Source organism: Accipiter gentilis, chromosome 12 (genome assembly GCF_929443795.1).
Source record: "Accipiter gentilis chromosome 12, bAccGen1.1, whole genome shotgun sequence".
Lineage (NCBI taxonomy): Eukaryota > Metazoa > Chordata > Aves > Accipitriformes > Accipitridae > Astur > Astur gentilis.
Window position 1 is genome coordinate 19,819,582 of NC_064891.1, and position 20,819 is coordinate 19,840,400.

Consider the following 20,819-nt stretch of genomic DNA (forward strand, 5'->3'; position numbering starts at 1 on the left):
GTTGCTGCTAGAAATTATAGAAGTGTTCAGTGTTTGCATATTAGAAAATGTAATTATTTTAATATTCTAACATACAAGCATGCAAATTGTATCAACAAAGGTGTAAAGTTAAAATCTCATTGACAGTGGATGATCTAAGTCCACATTTCATAGGCTTTGGGTTTAGGTCAGAGATAGCAGCTGACAATATAAAATAAAAGAAAGAAAAGAGCAAGTCAAGAAAAGGGTAGGATATTGGGAGGGAAACATTAAAGGGTCCCTGGCAAAAATTGCCTTGTTATAGACTGGAAATAAGTCTAGCTGGGTGGGAGTTTTAGCCCTCAGTACCAATTCTTTTGCAGCCTGGCAGACCTAAGTGCTGTCAGCTTCATCTTTACTGCTTAATTACACCTGACTTGACATTCTCACTCTTTTAGGGTGGTGGGGTTTGGGGTTTTTTCTTCTTCTTTCCATGGGTCCAAGTTAAAATTCAGAAAAAAAAGAAAACCTCTTGCCGTGATCCTTTTCACAGAGAAAAAGAGCAGAGCGGACAGCTTCTTGCAAAACATAGGCCCACTGTCAGCTGAACAAAAGCCACGTAAACCAAAGCTGCTTTGTACAACTTGGTAGCTCCTTCATGGAGTCACTGGGCATGAGGCAGCCACATGGCCACCACTTAAGGGTGCTCTAAAGATAGACTTGAAGCGGTCCCTTCTGTAAATGCTGATGGTCATTTTTCTGCCACGTGGCCTACACAGTCCTCTGTTTATTCAGTTTTTCTCCACTGTCTGTTTGGATGCCATGGGACCAATGTTTCTGCATCCCTTAATCTAGTTTATTTATGTGACTTCCACTTCTCACTTTTTCTTCCAACAAGCTGAACTGTGCAGCCATTTTCAGTGGAAGCTCAGCAGCACTTTTCCGGGAGGGAGTCATGACAAGTGCTCTCTGAGTGTAGAGACCTGTGCTTCTCTGCAGAGAAAAACAGCACTGGTTTGAGATAATCACAATGGCATCTTCATTTCTTTCTCTGGCGCTGCTTCTTTTTGTCTGTTTTGGGTTTTTTTTAAAGAAACTAGATTAACTCTTAAGAGAAATACAGTTTTCCATAGGAAGAACAGCTCTTTTTGCTTTACCTTAAGCCAGTTGGAAAGCTATGCTGAAAAATGTTAAACTCAAAATAAAAAAAAACAGGGCCAGCAAGGGGTTTGGATCAGTTCAGCTGAATTACTAGATAAATTATAAGTGATGCAGCTATTAAAAAAAAAAAAAAAAAAAAAAAAGAAGAGCAAAAAAGAATAGTAGCCCTTTTCACCCACTCATGATGTAGACCTGCAGTCAATTCAAAACTGCTATTGCTGCGATACTGCTGTGCGGTAACATGGGGTCAGCAGTTCAACAGATGCTTCTCTGCCCCTTTTGCATATAGAAAGCTGTGGTCCACGTTGCTTTTTAAACATTGGTCCTCAAAAGACTGTAGCCTATCTAATTCTATATGCTGAGCCTACTGCCTTTGGTTGTTCAGATGAAAGGGGAAAGTTACACTGATTCAGACTCAGAAGTATGACCCAGAAGAAATGACCAAGAAATGACCCAGAAGAAATAAGGGAGTGAGGGTCCCACGACCCTTCTGTCAGTCAGTCCATTCTGTAAATCATTATTAATGAAGTAGCAGTAACTCTACAGGTGTAATTAGGGGTTTTTTCCTTCCTAGAATTGACTTGCAGAATATACAGACTATTTTCTGAAAACTCTAGAAATAGAGCAACAGTAAAAACTACTGATAGTTTCTAAAATAAAAATGTCAATGTTTTGAGGTTTTGGGGGGATTTTTTGTTTTGTTTTGACATGAACTTTTAATAGACCCCATATTGTGCTTATAGAGTCATAGAAAAGCATCCCATTTTTACCGTGCAGTGCTCCAACATCACTAAATTAAGCTATGTTTTAGCCTAAGGAAACATACTTTGAGACCTAGCTCTCTCTGTCCATCCATCTCTCTCTCATTCCTTTCCTTTTGATATTAATTTGCCGATTTCAGCTCGATTTTATAAAAAGGTAGAGATCTTAAAGATAAGTTCCTACAAGTTTCAAGAATGCAAGTATCAGAGCAGGCGAGACCAACACCAGCATGTGTCCCCACCAGAAAGCAGCTATTTTTTTATGCTGACCCACAGCAGCCAGTTGATGTACTGATATGCATATAGCTGTGTACCAGCTACAGCAATGCTATTTCTTAGCTGACTTGCTTTCTCCCCCACTAAAAAAGAAGGCATTTGAGGTATATGGAGATGTAGGGGAAAACTGGTGGCACTGTGGGATTAGAAGACATGAGGAAGGCCTGATGGGCCAGGAGCAAAGGGATCACATGGACCACAGAGGATACAGCTGGGATTGCAGAGATAAAGATGACAAGAGAACTTCTACGTAGACCACAAATCTGTGGTAAAGCAAGCATTACAGTAGAGCTTGCTTTCTATATAGCTATGGGAAACATAAAGCTGTGGCACACACATTAGAAGCGCTTAAGAGGCGTCCTAATGGAAGCCCTGCTTGGTCCATGTTACCATTTAATTGTAAACCTATAAACTCAGCATTTTCAAGGAAGTTCTAAGCATACAATTATCCAATATAAAGATAGTCTGTAGAAACCGAACCCAAAATCCAGTCCCCATGCTTGCTGAAATTAACAGTTGGATTCTGGGATATTCACTGTCAGCCTGCTACAAGGGATGTTACTGGCTGCTGTTTTACACATCTCTGCCAGCAGGAAGGAAATTCCTGATGGGTTGTTTGGGATGGATGTTTTGTTGTACACACTTGTCCCAAAAGTGATCACTTCACTAGCACAACTCTGAAACATTTGAATGGTCTTGCTTTTATATAAGATGATGTCTAAGACCCTACCAAGCCCTTATAGGAAAAAAAAGTATTACATTGTCAGCCAAGAGCTCAAAGATTATTGCTGGTGGAAAAATATCACTCCAAATGGTAAGAAGCAGAAGTAGTCTGGACAGCATTCTATCCTTGAGTTGCTGTACCCCAGCACAGAGCAGACACAAAAGTCAGGAGACCAGTTCCTCATCTATCCTGCCAATGGTGGGGGTTTTTTTGCAGTGGACCAAGTTGGACAGATCCAAAACAGAGAAGGCTGTTTTGACACACTACTGATAACTGGAACAGATTTTTAGTACCGGGCCAAGGCAACTGCAGGTAATAACACCGCAAACGCTGAGTCCAGAAAGGGTCATTGATTATCTGTTTTGTATATGACAAATTGACAAATGTTTCCCCAAGTCCTGTCATACTTTGTACGAAAGGTACAAAAATATGACAGAGAAGTAGTGGAGGATGGCACCAGTGCTCTAAATCCCTGCCACTGCAAGGTGCTGGTCGAACAGCCAGTCAATCCTAGAAAGCAAGTAATCGGTATTCATACTTTATGGGGCGGGAGCACCCCCCTCTCCAGTAGCCATTCCTGCCTGGCCTCCCTGGCCCCAGACTGGCGATCAGGTTAACTTGGCATGCACAAGCAAGGCTCAGCAGCTTTTGGAGTTATTTTTGCAAGGATATGGGACCTAATCTGAAGTCTATAGATCTGATGAGTCTCCTATTTCTATTGCCAAGAAGAAATACCAGATAAATAAAGGTTCCATCTGTGAAGAATTCCAGATCTGACAGCTTTAAGGCAAAGTTTCAGACTCCTTGTTGCGCCCGAATTCAAAGTTTCTGTGCTATGAAGACACATGTCTAGTGTCAGCTTAACTCAAACTTACTTAAACTTCCTATCTACTCCTTGATTTTATTCATGCTGTAGGCTACTAAAGCAGCTTATATTTTACAGTAAGGTCCTTTAAATTGCATGTCTAATCCTAATCTTTTCTGAATTCATTCTATCTCCTTTATAATGTCCCCTTATGGCATACAAGTTAGAAGAAAATAAAATAAAATAAAATCTCAGACCAAAAAACACAGACCCTCCTTTTTTTAAAACTACAATTCTACTTTGGTTGTAAAGTAGGTAAGCACAAGAAGCTTGTGATCCTCAGCATTGCAAGGGTTGCAACACCACTAATCATGTGGGAGTTATGCGATTAAAGCAGGGGAGCAACGCAATGCTGAAACAAGCCTGTTTCAGGCAGGATTTTACCCTTGAGTAAATTTCTGTTGCTTTTAAGAAAGAAGGAATTGCATGGATATAAAGGAAGAAAGTCTGTAGCAGTTTGTTGCTCTATGTTAGATATACTTTAAAATACAGCATTTGCAGTATTTTAGAAAAAAGAATCTAAGAATAAGCATGAAAGAGTACCTAATTTTGACTCAAAAAATACATGAGATGTCTGTGGCATGTTGATTTTCTTAATTTAGACATAGCAGAAAACAGAATGCTCACAAAGGACCCTTCTGATACAGGAAAATCCTTTGGAAACTGTGGAGTTTTGTGAGAAGAAATTTCTTAGGCAGACTATCTAGTCTTGTTTTCAACTGTTTTGCTTTAAAGAAAAATGAAAAAAAGAATTGTCCTCAAAGACAAATTTATCTTTCATAGCATATTATTTCAGCATTGGAAACTACTTTTCATTTAGGAACATCCAAGCTCTGCAATTAATAAATGTCTTCATGTGGACGGGGCCCGAATGAGGATCTCTCAGAACTGGTATAGAAGACAACATTCTGAGAAGAGACATGTTGAAAGCAAATGGGCAGGGGGTGGAAATCAAGCCATTAAGGTTTTTCTCATAAAGTAACAACTTTAAACACTTCAAAGTCCTTCTCTCTTTGTTTATAACCAGGACTGAATACTTCGTGTAACCTCCTTCTACTGCTGATACTTGTAATAAGTGAAAAGGGGCAAGGCTGCAGTGATTTTGATTTTATAGAACTTCATTAATCATTTAAATGGAAACAAAGACATTCACATCCAGCCTCATTGTGTTCCCATTGGCAAGAACTGTCAAGCCTTGAACAGTTACTCTAGGTTTGGCTCTTCTGGTATTATCACAGCCTCGGCACCAAATACTTTGCATTGGAAATCAGTCACTTACTACAACAGTGGAATGAAAAGGATCTGTATGATTTGGATTTTCTCCAAACCACAATTAAACTTTAAAAAAAAAAAAAAGGCCAATTTTCTCCAGTGAAAAAAAGCATACATTATTCATTTCCTCCTGTATTGTTCAGCTACAGGTTTTGGGGATGGGGATTCTTTCTCCGTTCCAGGTTTTAGTAATCATACTGCTTTTGATTTAGTGCCCTCTTCTGCTGGATAATGTGAGTGCATGTTGCCCAATGGTTAATTATTCTCAATTAGCCCTCACTGGAGAATGACACTTCCCAGTAACTACTGAGAAAGAAGACAGCCTTATAAGGAAGAAAGAAGCCGGGAAGGGGGGGGGGTGGAAATCACATTATGGGGAGGTGATCAATGAATCTCCACAGTCCTCAGTAATTTAATTTAATTACAGAGAGGGAAAGAGGAAGTATGATCTTGATACATATTACTGTCTCTCCTCTTTCACCTACTCTCTGTATTTTCCCCTTTAATTTAATTAGTTTGCATACTGCAGTCAATGCTGAACTGAGAAGACAAACTACAGGCAGCCAAACTTCCTGAAATGAAGCACAGAAACTATAGCAATGTATAACACTTTTTCTAGGGCACAGGCAGAGCTCACACATACATCTTTCAAAAGATGATCAAGTCATGAAAGTTTAAAATAAGGAAAAGTGTTTATCACTACAGAAGCAAGATTTTTAGGTAATTAAGAGACATGGAATCCGCACGTGAAACTGATACAAATAATCAACAGACCACATGAAGAAGTCTTATATTCTATGGAAGCTTCCCATTTGTTTGTTATACAAGAGCTGTTGAACACCAATCGCAAACAGCCTTTCAGAGCTTACCAAAGCCATCACCTGAGTTTGGTAAAATGTGAAGAAGACGTGGAGAACGTTTGCAGATAGCTAAACCACTAAGCAAATCATGCCATTCCAACAACCTGTTCAATTACCTGTAGTTCAAGCAAATGGCAGGAACAACTCCAGCACAGAAACCTCCAGTTTTAGCCCATCTTCCCATCCCAATAAAGTTGGAAGAGGCAACATCTTCCACAGCATCCCAAATAAAGGAGTAAAGACAAGAATGCAGGAGAATCCAGTTACCCACGATGACATTTGATACCCGTCACTCTGGGATGGACTCTATTTCCATCATTCTGCATGCCTTCCCTCTTCTGCAGCAGGTGAGCAGGGCAAGAGGAAAGCATACAACCAAGAAATACCTTTCCTAAGAGCAGAATTGTCCGTGGGGAACAGGGACAGCACTCCGTGGAAATGAGCTAATCCACGGGTAGCAGACCAAGTGACACTAGCTCCTATGTCCTTTCACACAGAATGCCTTCTGTCCTTGTGTGTCTCCCCCCATGTGCCTGTGCCCTCTAAACTCTCCTCCTGCAGCACTGCTGGCTCAGTCTTTCACCCCCTAACTACCAGCAGAGAGGAAACAGCATCTGCAGTAGCTGATTATAGCCACCAAAGTGCTACTCAGCTGCATCCTATACGTGCATTCACTCATCTGCTGGCAAACACAACAAAAGAAGCTACTGATCTCCTCAGACATCACTCAGCTGGTAGGAATTTTGTGCCCTTCCCACCTCTCTAGTAAGACAGAAGTTGGAGTTGGCTAGTTGGCTCAAAATTTATGAGGGAGAATAAAAGGAAAGAGACCAACAGGTGGGAAAAAAGCACAGCCTCACTTCTTGGTTTGGTTTGGGTGTGTTGGGATTTTGTGGTTTTGGTGGGGGGGGGTTTCCAGAAAAACATAAAAAATAGTATTTTATCACATTATCAGAGCTTGCCACGCAGGCACAAGAAATCTTGGTTAAAGTATTTCACTTTCAGACTTTCCAAATTTTGAGTACCAACTTGGAGATTGAATGATCTTTTTAAGTAATTGTTTTATGTTTTTAAGAGGCAAATGAAAATAGCATTTAAATTCTATATTGGCAAGCATAGGCAAAGAATAAAATTGAAACCGTTAGATGGACTTCATCTATCTCTAGCATTTCAGCTATGTGAATTGGCTGCTAGCAGCCACAGGCTGTCATCTTTCACGTGAACTAGCACTAGAGGGAGGTGAAACACTTTGCCAGCTGGTTTCACAGACACTCGCTGACTGCAGAGGAGCAATTTGGACAAATTTAGGAATCTTAAGTTTTACTCTGAGCTTTGAAGTGTATTGGCAAGAACAAATCTTTTCCCCCATCTCCTTTAGTCTTGCACTATGTCTGCTCTGCTTTCTGCTCTGGTCCTGTTCTCCTTAATGAGCCCTTTCACCATTTTCTATGGTTCATCACAGCCTTTGTGTAGCAACTCAAAAATTCACTTTTCTGCAGGTAAGGGACAGAAAAATATTAACCTATGTGGTAATTAGATGTCATACTAGCATGACTGATAAAAGTGATCAATGATGGCCAGGGACCACGTAAACCAGTAAGACAATTTCTGATTAAGCAACAAGGCATTCTGCATGCAGTTATTGGCTATTTATTTTGAAGAGCAGCCCTCTGCAAATTGCAAAATATCTCTGTTGTTAATCTGGGACAAACAAGTGCTGAAGCAGACCATCCTGTGCTACATATCATCACAGCTAGAGTTTATATATATATATTCCTAGTTCCTTTGGCTTTCAAGAGTATTGCCTTTTTTTAATTAAAAAAAGATGAAAAAAAAAAAAAAGAGGATCTCTGACACGAAGCATATATACAGGCAATCCTGGGACTCTTACATTTTTTTAAACTGGAAGGATGAAAAGCTTTGGAAAGGGCACCATAGGTTGTGCTTCAATTCTTCAGGCACCTGTTCCCAAGGGCTAATATATTTTGCCATGTACCAGAGCAGTTCCAGAGATAAAGGGACATTCAGCAAAGCCTACAATTTCAGAAACCCTACTGCCAGCTGCAGAAACTAGAAACAGCTTCTTTCTCTAGGAATTAGTGAAAATGAAGAAACAGAACATTTAAGAGTATGCATCCATCACAGGATGTTTAATTTACCAGATAAATAAAGATAGACTCTCATCCAACAAAACATCAGTCTAAGACTTTTATTCCAGTAGCTTTGTCTACAAAAATTGCTTTTAATCACAGTGGCTTTATCCTTTAAGCAGAAGGCTGTGGTGTGGCTTCTTGAAGCTCAGAAGCCTGATTTTGCCTCTGCATTATTCCAGTTATTCCTAAGCTGGTACAGGAGCAATAGGCTATATTTTTGCTGGAACACTGTTATGATTTGCTTTATGATGGGGGAAGGAGTGTGTGTTGCTTTGTGCCATGGGTAGGAAAATCATAATGCTGTAATTTACTTTCAACATTTTTCCAAAGTTCTGCTTGAAGATAAAGCAGTCAGATACACCTTAAAACTCACACTTTCTGTTTAAATTGTGTATAATGTATCTTATTTGGCCCTGGTTTAGCATTATCGCCATTCTGTGATGGCTGTAATGGGTCTCAGTAAAAATTTTGTAGTAGGTGCACACTTGTGCACATGCACATAGCACAATGGAGGGTTAGGAGAACAGTGTCATACAAACCCATTATTCATTATAGATTTTTTCATTATTAAGATAATACTAACAAGACAAGATTATTTAGCTATTCTGTTCTTTATTAGTCCCTAAGAATCCTTGTCCATTTGAACACCTGTGGCATAGCCTTCCATGGGGATTTTGCTGGCCATCTGCAAGCACTCTGAGAGGAGCTTTACCATAAACTAAATTGCTCGTGATTTGCACAAGAGCGTTCTCTCAAACCTCCGTGTTGTTACACCACCGCTGCATGCCACTGCTAAGACAGAACAACACAGAAAGACTACAGCAAGCTGAATAAGGTTTGGTAGGAGCCACCACCTCAATGATGATAACTTTAACCAGTGTTATTTTGATTTTCATGCTATAAAGTACCTATTGCTAATGCTTGCAAATGGGTTTTGTTCTCAAAGCAGGAGCCTTAAAAATGTTTACTCCTGGATATTATTGTGCAAGGAAGGGTAGCTTCTAAAATGTTTATGCAGAAGGAAAATTGGGTCTTGTACATCCAAGTGTCCTATGCCTACAATTGCAAATCCAAACTTGGGAGCAAACAAGGTTATCTTCCCTGTGACCCAATTTAAAAATACTAACAAGTAATTTTTATAAGATTTTAACTTAGTTAAAACTTTTTACTTACATTCTAGCATGGAATGTTACAATGGTATAATTATGCACCACAGTTTGGATCAGAAGTCAGAAATCAATGTACATAACAAGACAACAAAGACCTAAAACAAGTTCACTTGACATGGTTTCAGTTAAGTCTACTGGTTCTCTTAGCACATGTATTTATTACATACTGGGTGGTGCTTTGACAGTTGTTACTGGATGCTACTTTCTAAAGCAGAGGTGTTAATCACAGAAGTGTTTCTCTGACCAACTTAAATCGTATCAGATTGTCTGTTACAGCAATGAATACTGGTCCTAATGAGCAGTGTGTGGTATGACAAACTGCACAATTTCTTTTATGTCTCCAAGGAAGAGTATGAGGTTTCACACAGGAATCAGCTGGTTGATTGCCACAAATATTTCCATTAAACTTTTCAAAACCTTCAGCACTGCTTACTGGGAAAAAGAAAAAAGAACCTAGTTTAGAGAAAGCAACAATAAACAATGTTTAGCAACAGACTCGATTCATCGGGTCTTTTTCTTTGCAAACATTCAAAGCACCCTGTAAATTTGACTGCAGGTTATCAGTTAAGTGAATTACAGCATATAAACACTACTGCTGCGTAAATCATGCTTATCTGATGGCTTGTGAAAACTTGCTCTGCTACCACCAACAAAGCCCAATTTCAAGGAATCCCTCACCTTCAGCCATGTTGCTCAAGTATAAATGAGTTCCCCTGCTTGCTGGACACATACCACTAAGCCTTACTTCTAGCAACAGTTACTTGCTTAACTTTAAGCAGGAGGTAAAACAATTGTGTTTGCTGACATTACTGATACAAGTAGCTTCATGGCAGTGTGAATTCAGGGCCAACAGCCACACATAGTAGAACTGCTGTACTCTGAAAAGAGAGGGGAACAATAGTATATTCTTACTCAGGCATGCTCTCAGCATCAATTCAAGGCTTCATCCGAGGATTTCATCCATTACTACTACTTCTATCCCTTCACCAAATAATTAGTATTTTTTAAAAAAGTGAACTGGATGCTAATTTAATTCTCACATCAACATTGTTTCCTTTTTTTTTTTTTTTTTTTTTTCTTTTAATTCCCCACAAAGTGCTCACAATCAAAACATACACACACACACACACACACACAAACCCAATTAGTTTTTTCCTAACTGGGAATGCATCGTTACTCTTGACTTGTAAATTGGAAAAAGTCAGCCTGGCTTTCAATCCAGCCACAATCTTCCAGCACTAAGTAGTAAAGTGTTTTATAAACATGGCTTTCTTTTTTTTCCCCAACAAGATTGAATTGGAAGGTAGTAAGAGATACTTTTTGTAATCTTGTAATGCTATATTCATAAAAAGACTTTTTTTTGTCAGAAACAGCCAAAGCAGTTTAAGCAGAATTCAGTGGGCATGTATTCTGGTAGCAGATTGATCTATTTTTCACCTATTTTCAATTTGTTCCATCAGAGGTGCTTCCTACAGCTTGCCTTTCCTCCCACTCCCACAACTTTAAGTTACTATCTCTGCCTTCATTAATTGAACTGGATATATTTGGTATTTGTTGTCTAAATCAAAATCTAGAATAACAATGCAAAAATTTTTAGCATTGCGAGATGTTTACAGGGAAAAATAGAGACTCCTAATTCTATTGCTTTCCCCGTATCACTGCATTTACGTGTTTCGGAGTGGAGAGAATTTCTTGGTAACTTATTTTTCTGATGTGATATCCTCAGGTGCCCTTAGCTTTCACTCTGAGCAAAAATAACAGCTTTGAGAGGCACACTTTTGCAACTCATCTGCACATCTCATCCATTCATTAAATATCTGTTCCCCTTCACACCATTATTCCTAGTAAAACACAAAAATTCTATCTGGTAGAGGAACATAACTTACACTAGCATTTTGTAAATTACTTTATAATTGTGGTGTTGGCTTTACTTTCTTTTTTTTTTCTTCTTAGTTTTGAATGCTAAAACAACATGGAAAAAGACCATGCAGTTTAAGAACAGTATTTACCTTTTATCACAAAATGATAAGAGGCATTACCTTATTTTATATTGCAGTGGATGATGGAATAAGCAAACATGCATTTGCAAAGGACTCAGATTATAACAATAAGGTTGTGTATATAGAACACACATTTTGAGGATGCAATGAAAAATAACTTCCTTTGCTCTGTTTCATTCTCTTCTTGCATTGGTGCTCCAAGAAATTAGTGTATGAATTGTTAACTAGCAGCAAAAATAATTTTGAGAATTCCTGACCTGGGATGTTTATTTGCTCAACTTTCAGTTGTTTCTATTCTAGTTAGTATCTTTTCTACCAAGATTCATGTTCATATTTCAGCCAAACTTTTTATTTCCTTGGGTTTCTATCACCATCTTGCAGTCCATTTTGGAAAGTGGAGTCACAGGGAATAGCAAAATAGTAAGAATATTGTGGACAAAGTATTTTATTCTATAAAGTAGTAAAGCCAACTGTGCAAGATACTAGCAAAATAGTAAGACTATTATATTCAGTATTTTTCATTAGCACAAACTAAGAGTGAAAAAATGTCTTTTAAAAAAACCCCACAAACAGTCCAGAAGCTTACAACTTCACCATGTTTACACTGAGGATAACAAGAGAGGAGTTCACTTGTATAGGGCAATAATCCAGAAGTCCAATATCTATATAATTTAAACCAATGTCCAAAGAACACTTTTTGCCTAGAAGAAAGCTACAACTATTGGGTCTTTATCCAGTTTGCATGGGACTAAGATAAAGCCATAAATAAATACCCACCGTGACAACTGATACAGAAAAGTTTTGCTCCCTAGCCTGTAAAAGATGCCAGCAGTCATTCCCAAACAATAAGAAATACTTCAGTTAAGTTCTTTTTTGGAGCGCACTTGTTGGGAGCAGAAATACAAATTCACCATCAGAGTGCATGTGCAGACTTAGCACATGCTGCAATTGCCACTAACTGAGAAAAACATAAAGGTGAGGAGCGGGAAACCACATGCTGCAATTGTACCGTGTACCTTTAGGGATCCTTAGCAACTTCTTCAGGTGTCTTCTCCTCCACAGAAACTGAAAATGGAGACAAAACACCAATGAGAAACATTGGAAACAACTTATTTCATGACAAATAGCCAAGTAAGTTGTTTCCTTTAGTCCAAAGGATCCTTTGGACTAAAGTGATACAATTTACAGTCATATTAGGTATACAGACGTTTTTCCTTTTAGCTTTTTAATTCTAATTGCAAAAGACTTGAGAGACCAAACTTTTACATTCCTTTAAAAATCTCCGCAGTGATGATTTTAACACACATTTTTCTTGCATTCAGTTATAACATTCAACTTCAATAGCAATATAAGATTGTTTATAGCTGCATTGAAACACTGCAGGGTTTATAAATATCATGTTCTATATTTTTCTTTACAGCAATATAATTTGAAAGATAGAATTTTCTTAAATTAAGTCAGATGTTAAAAAAGTGTGTTAGATCCCATGCAGCACAAGGGAGAATTTCTTGTTCTTAATGAACTTTACATCTAGCCACTTAGCAGGGCACTGAGCTCAAAAGACCCCCGCAATCCAACTTAGCAATACCTATTTCTACTGCATGGCATGTAATTTCAAAATTAAATTTTCTGCTAACACTATGATGCCAAACACAGTCATCGCTAGCAGCCACATTGCATCATTTGAGTTCTGCATGCTCTTTCAGCTAGTTCAGTGCAAACAGCCATTAGTGCTTTTCAGAGACCAAACATTTCAGACCCAGCTGTACTCTTGCACCTTCTGAAGTTTTCCCCGACTCCTCAGCATCAACGTCCTGGCTCTTTGAGGATCTGTCAGAAATCTCTTGAGCTGCTGAGGCTACTCCTTCCTTGATACTGTCTAGGTTTTCCTCGTGGGCAGAAGAAGCTGCAACATCCAAGACTTCACTCACAGTTTCTATGAATCAAATTAGAGAGAGAATTGTCTTCCCATTCACCAGCCTAAATGAGGGCGAGCAGTCAAGGCTCACAAAGCATAAAGTACCTGCCTAACATACATGTTTGAAGTAACTGAAGACAACAGGATCTATCAGATGATTACATTTTATCATGCAAATAAAAGTTTGCAAGTGGAATTCCAGGGGAAGTCTGACTTTTCCCAGCCCTGCAGCAGAAAACAATAAACATGAGCTATTTTCATGTCTTTAGACAAAGGTCAGTATTCTCTAACATGTATATTCTCTTGCAGATACCCTCATTTTATTTTCTGATTTCTGTCAAACCATTACCAATGTGTAAGATACTAATGGTAAAGCTTCCATGGAAATAATCCTAGTCTGATCAACACCATAGGACATTACACATACACTCCCCATAACCTTGCAAAGATGTCATGGGTAGTTTTAATGTAGAAATATCCTAACATCAGGCTGAAGGTTCAGGCTGTGATTCCAGTATAGCATGATTGCCAACTAGCCATTTTTAAATACTCCTTAAGGATAAAGCAATCTGTCTGTATAAAAGTTGGTAATAGGTCATGTGTCTACATACAGACAAGTTCTGCAGGGAGACTGAACACATCACCCAGCAGTTACAGGTTAAATTTTACTTGAGTAAATTCTGTCTTACCATGTTCTTCCAACCTTACTGTTGGAGGTCTCCATCATCACACACCCTAACTGCTCAGCAGGATAAGGTTTGCAGGGACTTTGTTGTTACAAATTGTGGCCTATACTAAGCTACATGTACATTAAATACAGCTATCTAAACAGCTCCATTAGAAGTTCAATAAATGCAGCAAATAGGAGTTTTGCAGAGCTAGCATCCCACGCCTTTTTCCAAACATCAGCTTGCAGCTATTTAAATACAGCATGTTCTGAACATCAACTATTTCACTTTGTTTTGCAGAATACTGACCGAATTTTGAAGAAGCAACAAGGAAAAAAATTCAGGAATTGCTACCTTTGTCTTTAGAGGGAACAGGCATGCAATAAAAAGAGTACATTTGAAATTCAGAACATCAGATATTTTATAACTAGCATCACTTGATGTAATGCAATATATTTGCTATGGTAACAAGCTGCTGGGTTTGAGTTTGTAACATCAAACATTCAGTTTATATTACCAAAAACTTGCTCTCTGGCTTATAGTATTTCATCTGGCTAATTTTTGTTTATTTCTTGTGATGTTTCAGTGTTTTCCTTTATTTTGCACTGACGAGTAGATCAGTAAGCAAGTAGAGGGAACAACATGGACTCTCCTGCTTTTTAATAAAACCTTATTTCCTTTGAATGGGAATCATGCTTATTTGTCACCTACAGGAATACCTGCCTTGAAAACAAACGTTAACACTTGCACTACTTGTGCTGAACGATTTGTCTCTGGTCTGAAGTATTCTTTATGGCTATCAGAAAGGCAGGCTACTGCAACAAAATATGGATTCCTCCCAATGTGTCCATCCAGGTCTCTGCAGAGTAGCTGTCACTCCCTAAAATACAAAGGGCCTTGTTGTGACAGGCATTGCCTTTTTGAAAACCGACATCTGTACGTATGTGTAATTGTCCTTGGTTACTGCAGAAAACTCCACCTGGTACTTTTACTCAAGTAGCATTCACACCCATTCCTTGACCTTCCTGGTGCCACAGCTGAAGTCCTCTTTTTGAGAGGAGAAAGCTGGCCGTAGCTGGTGGTCCAAGCGCACTTGCTCACGGCAGCACCAGACACGGCAGCTTGCACCAGATCATTATACGTGCCTTAAGACGTTATCTCCAGCAAAGATTCAGACTGGCCTATGAAGATCATTCTGGCAGCATTTCTTTGGCCTATTGCAACTAGAGCAAGCTATCTAAGCGTCTTTTGGTGCTTTGAGCACCATGAAAATAAGAACCAATCTACAACCACGAAGGCTATTTTGAGCATTAATCTGACGTACCAAAACAAATCTCAGTGTATTTTCTGGTGGTTTGTACACGGCTCGGTCTTGGAACAAACGCTCTGTACCCCACTCAGGAGGGTCAGCGTGTTCTTCTCTGTCCCAGGGAATTGCTGTGATCCCAGGGCAAGAGCAGATGAATGATGACCTGGCAAGCTGAGAACGAGTTCCCCACCTCTTTCAGAATGGGGACTGCCACATGGCTCCTTCTCTTCAGGGAGCATCAGGCATACTGCCCAAGTCCCTCGCATCCTCTCCTACCGATTAGCTGGTAGCACAAAGCATTACAAAGTTTAGGAACTTCTCCTTTTTGTTTCCCTGGATGTTAAATTTACTATTCCCCCCGCCCCGCTTTTTAAAAATCTGAATGCATTTCATATTTTTTCAGTCCAGCTTAATCTCTCACAGTTGTTCCATGTAAAATCCTGCAGTAACACCCTATTTCATAAAAGGGATTTTAATCTATGACTGGTACAATGATGACTCATTTTCCATAATCCTTAGAAGAAGGATTTTACTTTTCTGTCTGTTGAATTATTGCAAAGTTGTTAATAAGTCTGTCATGAAACTCTACAGCAATTCATAGATGTAATTGAAATTGCTTCTAACTTTTGTTAGTTCAAACACTAAAATATTTAAGCTTCTTTATTTTTTCAAAATAGAGTTGTAGAGGAATTACAGCTTCTTAACTGGTTCCGTGTCGTTTTCTGAATGATGACCAGTTTGAAATTCTGAAGTCCCCATATTTCCTTGTGCAGCAACAACTGTGACCCATTGTTGTCCATTTATGCCAGTTTTCTTACAATTTCTACAGGCTTTAACTGAACAAAATTAATCTGCATTGTGCAACTGCTTCTCTGCAATGAAGACACAGGGTAAGTGCTGTTCATATTATGTTTTCCGCTGAATGCCCAGCTGGTTTATTAACAATATTACACAATACTGCTTCAGGTCCTTAACATCTTTAACAAAACACCCACTTGCAGTTGTTCCAGTCAATTCATCTCAGTCAAATGATGATTCACCTTGACCCATACAATTTAAAATCTGCCAAAATTGGGAATGTTCTTGATTTTTTTTAGTTTCTTCTTATAGTCACAGAAGTGGGGTTGGTTGGTTTTTTTCTGAATTCTGTAGTGGGGGAAGAAACCCCCACATCCTTCATCAACAGCACTGGAGTTAAATAATTTCATAATTTTACCATTTCATTGAGTGTTTGGTGTGCCATGTGTGTCCCCCCTCCCATCTTAGTAGGTTATGTTACTCTACAGAAGCTATATACTTCATTGTTTCATACAAGGTATTATACTGGCAGCAAAATCTCAGCCTTTGTGTATAATATTAGCCATTTTTTCCTGAAAAATTTATATTTATTTTTCTTATGCCCTAGGATAAGTAGGTAAGTCCCAGTACCAGTGGCTACAGTTTTCTTCAATTTTGCTAGGCATTTGTATATACTATTGCACTGACAGATCTGAATTAAAAGCTTAACTTTCTTGTGATTTCAACAAAAGATAATATAAAAGATCTCCATGCCTCAGAGGAATCAAACTAATCATGTTTACTAACTGTAGGCAAGTGGTTAGGCTTTGCATATTGCATCAACAGCTGTTCTGAAAGCATTCAAAGGGATTTTAACATACCGAGGATTTTGAGGACAAACATCCTCAGGCTAGTTAGACCCCCGACATATTTCTACTACGCAACCATGAGTACATAACTCTACATCTTTGTAATACCCATTGCTCACCTGTAACACTGAACCCTAACAAAAATATCGCCTGCTTCTGCCCAGGATAGCTATATGTATGTACTCTCAAGTGGTCTTTAGCTCCTGTGCTTTATGAGATAAACCTTTTTGAGAAGAAATGCATCCTTCCAAATTGCACATGCAGGAACAGAACATGACTGGGCAAGCACCAGCAGCACATTACATATGCATCAAGCACAATACCAAACCATTTATGTTATGAAAACACATCTGTTTTGAGTAAATACAGAAAAGGAAATTGATTTTACAGACAAAAGGAAATTACGTTTTTGGTTGGTTTTTTGTTTTTTTTTTTTATAAGGCAGCAACATTAGGAAGCTCCTGTAGCTTATTAGGACAATATCCAACATCTAGTTCCACCTAGAAATATAATTTTTAGGAAACCCTATCATCTCAGGGTGGGGGGAAGCTGCTTCCTGTATAAAGTAGTTATTCCTGCAGTCTTTAAGGACACATATTTTACAAGTGCTACAGTTGCAGCACTGAGAGCACAAAATGCTAAATTTCTGTGCATTCACAGTAGAACAGAAAACAGTCCAAATCCAGGGCGCTTCTGCATCCTCATGATGGTCAATTGAATTGTCTGAATATTACTGAGCTCAGCATTCCCCCAGCAGAACAGAGAAAGCACGATAAGCGGGGACTTGCATGCCCTGTGTGACTGTTTGCTCCAGCTAATAATAAAAAATAAACCATACACACACACTGATTGGCTTTCTCCTGCTAATAACAAAAAACCTAACACAAAACCCCATGCACGTGGATTGACTTTCCAAACTCAGATCCTACTGCTTGCATAGCCTCCTCCCCCAAAGCTTTCAAGCATTTAAAACAAGCTTTCCAACTTTCCTGGGGGAGTTTTTATGCAGAATCAGCCTGGATTTTTGTCTGGGATGCAAAGTTCTAGTCCGAAATTAAACCAGCTCGCACTGGCAGTCATGTCCTACCACCTGGGAAACAATATGCTATAGGATGATCTTGAAGCAGGAGGTGAGAGGGAGGTATGGAGAGAAATGAGTTGGCACAGATGATGATAAGTGGAATCTGAAACCTGCCAAGAACTTGGTTCTTGCAAGAATTTTTGTAGAAGATACTGTTTCTGATAGCATTTCTACAGGGCATATATTGTTCTACAGGGCGTTAGCATTCAGTGTTCATAAAGCTGGATTTTCCAAGCTGTGTTCCATACCACAAACCATGCATGAAAGCTAATAGAGCAAACTACCAATTGTCCAATACGTATGTATTATTTCATACGTCAGCTTTCATTGACCACAGTTCCTGAAGAAAGCAATAGGGTATGTGAGATTAAGGAGAACAAGAAACAAATAGGCGACTTCTTTACTTATTCTACACATCTACAGTCATGTCAGCATAGCCAAGAAGAGTAAGCAGACAGGTCGAGAGTGAGAAGTTCTGCTCTGCCATCTAAACAAGCCTGGACTTCTCTGGGAGCAAGGTACCTTCCCTTTGTTAGAACACTCAGGTTTCTTTAGTGCTTTAAAGCTTAGAGCAGCCCTTCAAACAAATCAATCATGTTAATGTGAGGATTAAGTCTTCACACTTACCCTGAAGTAGCAGCTAGTTTGCAACTAATTGTTAAGAAAACAAACAAATGAAACTTACTTTATATATAGAAAGAAATTAAAGGAAAGAACTGTTTTCCTCATGCAGGTGAAGCACCTTCCCTTGTGAAAGCAATACATCTTTCTCTTAACATGTAAAAATAGAGGAAGCTGTCTCTCGTAGAGCAGCATTAAAAGAAGGAAAAAGTCCAAATTTTTAAAAAAGCATGGGGGCACTCTTGGAATTCAGAATTTCATTCCCATAGCTAAAGTTTCACCACCCTTGGCCAGGCAACTCAGCACTACTGCAAACACTCTCCTTGTTCAGAGTGCTTTTGTCTTGAAACTTTATTATTATTTTTAATATCTGTTGATACCAATTTATAGATGAGTGATACAAATAGCCTGTAAGCATAGTTAAACTAACTTGTATATAATATTTTTAAATCTTATTGGACCTTAAGCTTTTACCTTGTATTTTTAAGTGGCTTTGGAAGTATGTTTTCCTCATTTACGATACATATGGAGAAGATAGCTGCTCCAGATTTTAAAATGAAAGCTACATTCAATTTTTTCCTTGCTTGGGGAGATGTGGGGATTTCAAGCCCCCCCCAGGATGGAAGTTCCATAACAAGATAACCACAGCCTTCTCAGAAGTACAGCCTGTATTTTTCCCCCCAGTTTTGCATTTCTCTACTAATATACTTAAAACCATCATATTTTGATTCTAATCCTAATCCTTTGATTCATTTTAAAAGTGATATTTCCAGTTAGAAACAACAACAAAAAAATCTGAACAGGCACCGGTTTCCTGCAATTTTTAAAGATACTTAAAAATACACTTTTCTGAGTGAAGCATTTCACTTAAATCAGTATCCTTCATATCATGAATTTTATTTTTTTTAAGCAGTCAAGATGAGGCTGGTATCTGTAATGCAGAACGTCAGGTTCAATTACTTTAAAAAAATATTCTTTGCAGAAGAATTTGGCTTTATAAAGCTAAAATAATACAAGTTAGGCAGCATAATACAAATGGAATCTGCCTGGAGCGCATGAACCAAAGCTGGAGTACAAAACAAGGCTTTGAGATTTCAAGCTGCCTATAACACAACCAATGTCACACACTAATTCCAACGGGAAAAAAAAAAAGTCTAATTTAATTGTGAAAACAGAAACAATATTTCATTTACAGTCTTTTAGAGAACCACTCATACTAGAATGTGATGCTTCTGTTTACATAAAGCTTCTCCTCAGTAAGGTCCATCGAGGGTCTCAGGGTGTCCCCTGAAATGTTAGGATAGGCAGAGCAAAAAATTCCCCATTCCTTTTCATAGTTTTAAAGTCCCGCTAATTGAAAACTGACAGTGGAGTAGAATTCACTTTTTAAAAGTCAGATTCTGCCATGACTGAAAAGTAATTCAAGAACGTATTTGAGAGAGACTGCAAAACAGAGCACAAGAGCGGGGGGTACCTGCCTCCCTCAGATATAATCCAGGGGAGAACACAGCAGTAGCAGTATGAAACTGTGATTCCCTTTAAGATCAACTTAACACATTTTGGTTCCACCATCAGCTTTAAAGCAAATGGAAAAGAAGTTCGTTCATCCATGGCTTTTGTTCTAAATCCTGAGGTGGTGGTGACAGCTAAGGTCCCCTTCCTTCCTTCCATCAGAAGCCACCTGCCACCCCAGCTACAGCTGACATGGGTTCAGCACCTCCTCCCTCTGCTTACAGGGGCTCAAACCACCATCAGCCACATCAGTAATAAGAAAAGGGGGAAATAATAATCACAGAGTCAGCCTGGGACAAAATAAGCGAAACTGTGCATATGTTCCTGTAAAGTAAGCAACTGCTTCAGGTCTCATTGGCCGGGAAGACACAAGGAACTCAGCACAGAGGGCTGATATTCCCTACCAGGAGCACCCCAAGCACCAGGAACGTCACTCAGGACTACTTGAAATGCTCTCTCTCTGCTCACCGCCATTTTATTCAGTGACCATTTAAGATTATAACAAGCTAGAGTAAGTTATCCACCTCTTCGAAAAGGAAAACCACTAAACACTCAAACATTGGGCTTAAAAAGGAAGAAACCTACTGGATGGTTAACCACAGACCAATGCCTCTCTCAGACACCGTAAATTCAGCACTTGGACTTCAGAGAGGAAAAAAAAAACCCTCTTAGCTCTATGTGCTAAATCAAATCAGGGAACTAACAATTATTTAGAAAAGCACTGATAATTTTTCAGTCCGATCAGTTCCTTGAACGCACAGGACGGAACTAGTGGCTGGCAACTGCCGAAGCCCACATTGCTCTTAAGAAATTGTTTGCGGAACTGCCCTGGCCTGACCATGCTGTTGTTTGGACATGGCACGAA

General features: G+C 38.9%; 1 protein-coding gene across 3 annotated transcripts in view; it reads right to left on the minus strand.

Annotated features, from left to right (window-relative positions):
* Positions 1-20,819, minus strand: part of MGARP (mitochondria localized glutamic acid rich protein) — a 35,452-nt gene continuing 14,633 nt past the window's right edge. The window contains exons 5-7 of one of the 3 annotated variants that reach the window (XM_049815007.1): positions 12,977-13,135; positions 12,216-12,264; positions 1-9,631 (exon numbers count right to left, since the gene is read on the minus strand). In XM_049815007.1, the coding sequence (XP_049670964.1) occupies positions 12,218-12,264; positions 12,977-13,135 (206 nt within the window). In that variant the 3' untranslated portion in view covers positions 1-9,631; positions 12,216-12,217. The other 2 variants (XM_049815005.1, XM_049815006.1) reach the window with 2 other exon arrangements.